The sequence below is a fragment of the Montipora capricornis genome, chromosome 10 (assembly GCF_036669925.1).
Source record: "Montipora capricornis isolate CH-2021 chromosome 10, ASM3666992v2, whole genome shotgun sequence".
NCBI classification, from domain to species: Eukaryota; Metazoa; Cnidaria; class Anthozoa; order Scleractinia; family Acroporidae; genus Montipora; species Montipora capricornis.
In genome coordinates this window covers 43,013,764-43,020,906 of record NC_090892.1, presented here as the reverse complement: position 1 = coordinate 43,020,906, position 7,143 = coordinate 43,013,764, and the positions used below count along the sequence as shown (strand labels likewise).

Below are 7,143 nucleotides of genomic sequence, written 5' to 3'. Positions count from 1 at the left end.
AAAAACGTTTTCATCCTTTGAAGGTTGAGTGCCCGTGATCGGGGGCTGAATTAGCCAATATCAAAAATACCATAATACTCTTTATTTGTCCCTCCAAAATTTTGCATACGCATTGTTTTTATTTTCTCTTGGGACTTACAATGGTCCCAAGAGAAACTGGAAACAATGCTTATGCAAAATTTTGGAGGGGTAAACAAAGAGTATTATGGTATTTTTGATACTGGCTAATTGTAGACTGCGAGCACTCCCCTGTACAATCGAGCAGTGCGCTTTGCTTTTGTTGTGTTCTCTCGATTTCGTGACATACCATTATCAATGGGCGAAAAACAAGAAAGGCTGAAAGAAAATTTAAATAGGATTAGATAGTATCTTGAAAATTCTTTCCATCCCCTCGGGTATCTCATTGGTTGGTTTGTCTAGGAGTTTAGACCGCAGCCAGAAAATTTGGATGTATAGAAAGCGCAATATCCTTTATTTAAACGGCCAAGTTGGACTCAAATCAATGTAGACTGTACACTTTTCTCTGTTGCAATTCCTGTCTGTAATTGTTCAACCTCTGATTGTCTTATTTGGGTGTTTAAGCTGAGCCCATTCTAATTAATCTTATCTGTCAAATCCTTTTCATGTCCAGTACATTAGCAAGTCAGCCGTAGACGTAAAACCAATCAGCCTCTTTGTTTTGCGTAAATTCTGTCATCACATTGTGCGAGATTAGTTGGCAAGCACGGACCAGCGCGCTTGTTTTAATTCTGGTCATATGAACACTGTTTTCCAATATTTTGGTATGGCTATCTTGGGAAAGAAACATTTTCTTTAGTTCTTTAGGAATGTTGTCGCCATTCTGGATACTATCATTTGCTTTTCTCAGAGTTTGATATCACCTCGACAAGACAGCTTTGTTGTAATATAATATTATCACAGCGAGAAGGGATACTTCCTAAACATTGTAATACGAAAGAGTCAACTGCTTCTTGCACCTTTCCTGAGTGTTAGACCGTCTGGAGTTGATTGATTTCGCACAATAAGGGCTTCTACGATTCCAAAAGGTATGACAATATGCATAATATCAATGTATGTCGACAGGGATGAAATGTTTAACCTTGTAGATAATATCTGTATTTTTTGTCTGGTGACCTTTCAAACTTAAAAAATGTCTTTGATGCCCAGGCTAATCAAACAGACTAGACTATGATCTTTCGTGGTCTTTTTGTTTTGAAAAAGCGATAATGCAAGAGGGCTTATCTCGCACCATTGCCTTTTGTAATCGCCCCATTGAAAACACGGTAGATAACTTTCAATAGAGCATGAAGCTTAATGGCTTCAAGCGTTCATTCTTCCGTCCGCTGCAAAGCCTTGTCGAAAGTGAACTGCAAGCAAGTGGCATTTTCCTTGCCCATTATCTTTAACATCAGGTTTGGCTTAACGATTTTAATCATATATATGCAGAGCTTACAGATTAGTGACAGTTAAAACCCAGAGTTAGCTCTTGTAGACGACGCTAAAGACCCAAACACTCATTTTTGCGAAAACAATTCACCTCTGTTGCCTTAACCACGATGTCTTTGTCTCGGAAATCGTTTATTCAGAATATAACATTGCAAAACATTTTCATATACGGTCGGGTGGTCGGTCCATGGGGCTGCCGTTGGCCTTGAAACTTTAATGTTATCGAATGAAGTCTACAGAAACTTAAAAGTATAATTAGGTTGGACCAATTATTTGAAGATGACACGTGTAGACAATTAGAATAGGTGTTTGAGGACAACAGTGGGGGTTTCTGATTGGCTCCGGACTACAGCAGAAGTTGTATTTAAAACGACTTTGAAGAGGACTGAGACAGGTACAAATTAGTCGAAACACATTGACAAAGCGGTCGTGTAAACTTGCCTTTTACACGAAATTTTGCCCAATTTGTTGTAAGTTATGTTTCCAGTGTCGTCTTTCCGCGTTTATGTACAGCATAAGAGAAAGCGGTTTTGCATTTTTAATAACTGGTGTTCTAATTTTGTAACAGTACTCTCGTTCGTAAAAAACATTAATACAGCTATAGAAAGGATATCCCGTCAAAAAATGTCAGAAATGTTTTCAGAACTTGATGTTCTCAACATATCTAAAAAAAACATATGTTTTGAATAGCAATCATTCTTGGCCGCCAAAACGAAGAAAACATGTGCATACAATTTCAAAAAAATCTTATATCTTTATCTTATGCCCGCAGCAGGGTTTTAATTTTCATTTCCGGTTTGGAGAATCAGTTGGAAAGACTCGCTCACGAGACATTCATATATTTAAAATAACTCAGTTGAAGGTAGAGTTCACTGCTCTTGTTGAATTGTCGTTGGAATGATCTGACAATTCCAAACGTTGTCTTTTGGGTAGAATTAAAGGAAGAACGGAGGACAGCAGGGAGAAGGGCAGGTGAATACATTTAGCACGTGATATAGTAAGGTGGTTAAGGATTTTTTTCAGGCCACGGGACATGACAGGCTTGATTTTAGGATTCTAGGATGTCAATCCCCACTTTCTAAAGCGTTATGTCAGGGGCACCATACCGAGAATATAGTTCAAAACCACTTAAACATAGCATTTTTAAACGTATTTTAGTATTTAAACGGTAGATATAGGCAAATTTTTATCCCCTAAACATTTTTTATTCGTTTCGGATTTCCTAGCTGAAATTCTAGTGATCCGAAAATTATAGGGATCAAAACTTACCTTTTCGAAAATTTTAGCCAGAAAAAAGGCTCCCGAAAATTCTAGGTTACCTTTTTAGGGTAAAAATCCGTTTAAAATGGGCAATTATACCATTTTTCAGATGTTCGGAAATCCTAGGAGAGGCAGGCAAGCAAGAAATTTTACAACAAATGTTCCGAAAATTCTAGATCTCAAATCGTCTTCCGAACAGGTATTTTCCGAAAATTGACGTTGGGTGCCCCTGTTATGTCTTCGCGGCACGGTTAAATTGCTGAGAGGGAGAGGGTTGGACAAGGTTTCAGCCGAACTGCTTTACCGGTCATTTTCAATTTTGCAACCCTCGTATACAAAGGCTCTTCATTGCTCTTACCTCCAAGGTGCTATTTTCGACAAAGGAGAAAAGCTCCTGACTTGAGGCAGCTCACTCCGGGAAAAATCTAGGGGTAAAAAGATTGTTGAAAACCGTGGTGCAAGACTTAGCTAAAATACACGGGCCCTGATGCCTCTGACAACACATGTCTTCTCTTCAGATATATTTGTTCGGTTAAACATTCATTTTTACTTTAATTGTGAAAGCAGGTTGAGTGCCTTCTAATTTTAACGTCTCGTACTGGGTGGATCACGTGAGAAATGTCTGACTCGTGACACAATTATAGATGCCCAATTTTTAAAAACGTATATACTCATGCACTGAAATAATTGTAGAGATCACGCGAGGTTCATCATCCGGTGTTTTTAGTTTGGCTGGAGCTCACACAGGCTCGTGACTCGGAGGTAGGCAAATAAAAATATTGACTAATGTCCTCTTTGGGTAACATTTATCTCTGAAGAACAGATGTAAAGGTATTGTTTTTTACTTCCATGACAAAAACATTGCGAAGACATGCGCAAACAGTCTAAAATTCCCTCACCTGGTCTAGAACTGATATATGGCAAAAACTACTTTAATAATGAAAAGTAACAACACTCGTGTCAAGTCAAGATATTTGAATTTAATTTATAAGTGTTGCTTCTGTTCCAGGTGACAAATTATCATGGTATGATCAACACAAAACGTGATCAATTAAAAGACTAATATCAAATAACGTCAGTGAACAGTTTGACAGCTCTCTCTTGACAGGTTTTTTTTCTTTCCTGAATTTTAGACAATTTCAAAAAGAAAAGATACGTCTGACGAAAGACCGAAAAGCAGCTCTGAGCAAAGTTGATCTGAATATCTCAATTTCTGATTTCGTTCTGTTTTCCTTTTTTCTCCCAGAAGATATGTCTTTTAAGTTTAACAAGAAAGCTGTAGTAACGGGGCTGAGTTCCACAGAGGCTGACAAAATCCTGGTTTACGCTCAAACGATCAAACGAATTTCATCGCAGAATAGCTTCTCCGTGGATAGAAATATTTTCTGTGTGGATGTCGGTGCAGCGGCTTTAAAGAAACAATCGAAAACAGAATGCAAATGGCTGCCAGAAGAAGTGGAAAAAGCTCGAATAATTCCAGGAACAATTATCACGGTGAATGGCAAAGAACGATACGTAAAAACAGAGGTAAGAGTATGAAAATTACTTTTCAATCCAAGGTCACTTAAATGTCATTTTCAAAGCGGGTCCATGAGCGTTGTTAAAACTCTTAGACTAACACTTTATATTTGCAAGCCACTGAATAAGAATAATATTTGTTGTGGACCCTACTCGTTCTTCAAAGAACGCCGCAAGATCACACACAACGGACGGCAACCGGAAGAGTAAATTTCGCGTGCCAGGACAGTGGTGTCTCCCAAATTTTTGTATTAATCATCTCTAATGGAGAAAAGATACATAGCAATGTAAATATGGTTGTGTGAAAACAAGTTAAAAGTGAAAATAACTCACTTCCGGTTGCCGTCCGCGTCTCAAAAAGACGCGTGCTTAAGCTCCTTAATTAATATTGATGGTTTCCATCTGACGTCACGGCGGCCATGTTTCTCAACAGAACAATGCAGTAAAAATATCTTTTGGGCGTTTGACTCTATTACCATACAAAACTTGCGGGGCCATTTTCTAATGTTTTGTACACCAACATGGCCGTCTCATCACGTGGATGCAAACCCGTTCATAGGCCATTTCCGAGTTCATGTCTGCCTCCTCCTCAAAGCGAGCCTAAAGGCGAAGTTTTTTTTGTGATGGTAATTAGTTCTACTTTACATATGAATGAAAACTAATTATCCTAAGAAATACTTCGCACTTAGACCCGCTTTAAAGACGAAGTAGACATGAACTCGGAAATAGCCTATTGAATGAGTTGAAAGTTATGGCTGGACTAATTACCAGGGCCCGGTTGTTCAAAAGCCGATTAACGCTAATCCCAGGTTAAAAATTAACCAAGGAGTTTATTTCTCTACTCCGAAATGCTTTTCAACCCTGATAGTCGGCAAAACTTTACATTAGAATAAGTTAATCTTGAAAAACAGAAATAAGGAAAAGAAACTCTCATCAAAAAGTTGAAAACATAAAACAAAAGTTTACGCTAATCCTGGATTAAGTTAATCGTCTTTCGAACAACCGGGCCCAGGTCTTCTCAAACTCATTAATAATTCATAACCCCAAAACAAAAGAAATTACTATCGTGAAGGAAGTTTGGATATGTGGTCTTAGTAGCACAACATGTCGCCAACTTTTATCCCAAATATCTCTTAAAATACTGATTCCTTTGAGAAGCAAAGGAATCAGGTGTTTGGATATCCGATGAAACACTACTTCTCGTGTTTGATATATTACTTAAAATATCTGAAGATGGTCGAAGATGCTTCTTTTTTTCAACGTGTCATCTTGGTATATTTTACTACGAGCTGCAGTGATTAACTTGAATGACGAGTAAGAGAGTAAAGTCATATGGATGTAGATGACTACGTAACTTGATTGAAATAGCCGATTTCGATATATTAAAATTCAGTCCAAAACAAAAGGCATCATCTCGAGGCTCTGGGGAATAAACTAATACAAATCCTTACATTTATTCCTTAGAGCCTCGGGACGATGCCTTTTGTTTAAGACTGAATTTGAATATATCGAAATTGGTCGACATGCGTTTTTACTTTGGGATTCGAAACCACTTCATGTCATAGCAAAAATCGTGGTTGTGACCGGATCGTACCCACTATGTTTCTTTCTTTGTTTTTTTTTTTCTCCATTGGCTTTGCGGTATTTTCTTTTCTTTTCGCGCAAACTTCATTTTTGTTATTGTACGCAATACCGTTCTCTAAGCCCATTGCGACGCTCGTTCATCGAGGTAGGCCTCTACCCCCCTCAGATTTTCTTTGGTTGAAGGGACTCCTCCCGTTGAATATCTAGAAATAGGATTCCTTCATCAGGAGCGTAAAACTTCTTCATATTTTTCTAACGGTCTTTTTTGTAGACCAAGTTATTTTTAGGTTGATTTTCGCACAAAAGCAGGCCTTTACGACCGCTCAAAAGCCTTAGCCTCGATAACAATTACTCAGTTGTTTAAAGCCCGATTTACCTATTCCTGGATTACTGAGTGGAAACTTCGATTTCAGTTTATTTACCGATCAAATGTGTTACCACAAGATTCTTAGCCTTCAATTTTGTTCGGGGTCGGGGCCGGGGTCGGGGTGTCCTTTTTTTTTAAAATGTCGTTCAATTTTTGTAGTTATTCTCCCGTACTGTTATTTTCTATTTTATTTACCACAGCAAGTTTGCATGAGTTGAAAGGTGACTTTTTATTAGAAATTCAGAAATATATAAATCGAAACTGCAAACGCGCAAATTACTTTTTTCACTTTCCTCCGATCAAGAACGTTATAATTAAAGACAATCAATAGAAGAAATCAAACCATAAGATCGTGTAGATTAGAAAACACAAATTGTACTATATTCAAGAAATCAGTTGCATTCTTCTTTTAGCCTATGGCCGGCATTCCAAAACATTAATCTATTTCTGTAATATTTTCCTTTCAGTCGACTAGTTCAACGATATATCGATCGAGCAACTAGTACGAATAAAAATCTGAAAATCTACAGGATAATCAGTGGCGTGATCTTGCCTTAAAGTAGTGCCTCGTACGTAGGTGCGAATCACCTAGAGACACTGAAGACTCGCTGAGCTCCACATTTTAAAACCACGTTTTAATGTTTACTTCGTAAGAAACTTCTCCGCAATACAATTAAAACGAAACAGAACATAGCCATAATTCCACCATGGTCGTCACGCAAACGTTCTCAGTTGCTTGTTTTCGCAAAATTGTTCTAAGTGTGGTTGTGCTTTTTCTCGTAAAATTGGATTCGATCCCTTGAAGTCCGAATAGAATTGGCCAGCAAGTTCCTGTGCGACTGACTTTACTACAAACCGTTTGTGGTAAATCAGACAACAACATTGACAACAACACGAACAAACAAGCAAAAAGAACGTTGCATGACTGCGTGACGATCATCGTGGAACTGTGATTCTGTTGTTGTTTT

At 38.0% G+C, this 7,143-nt stretch overlaps 1 protein-coding gene across 11 annotated transcripts in view; it reads left to right on the top strand.

Annotated features, from left to right (window-relative positions):
- The first annotated feature begins 675 nt into the window (after nucleotides 1-675).
- LOC138022374 (uncharacterized) overlaps nucleotides 676-7,143 on the top strand; it is an 8,121-nt gene continuing 1,653 nt past the window's right edge. Inside the window, exons 1-3 of one of the 11 annotated variants that reach the window (XM_068869488.1) lie at nucleotides 676-1,046; nucleotides 3,072-3,137; nucleotides 3,953-4,233. In XM_068869488.1, the coding sequence (XP_068725589.1) occupies nucleotides 3,958-4,233 (276 nt within the window). In that variant the 5' untranslated portion in view covers nucleotides 676-1,046; nucleotides 3,072-3,137; nucleotides 3,953-3,957. Of the gene's footprint in view, nucleotides 1,047-1,232; nucleotides 1,413-2,037; nucleotides 2,419-3,071; nucleotides 3,138-3,397; nucleotides 3,469-3,952; nucleotides 4,234-7,143 lie in introns of those variants that run through there. The other 10 variants (XM_068869489.1, XM_068869491.1, XM_068869493.1 and 7 more) reach the window with 10 other exon arrangements.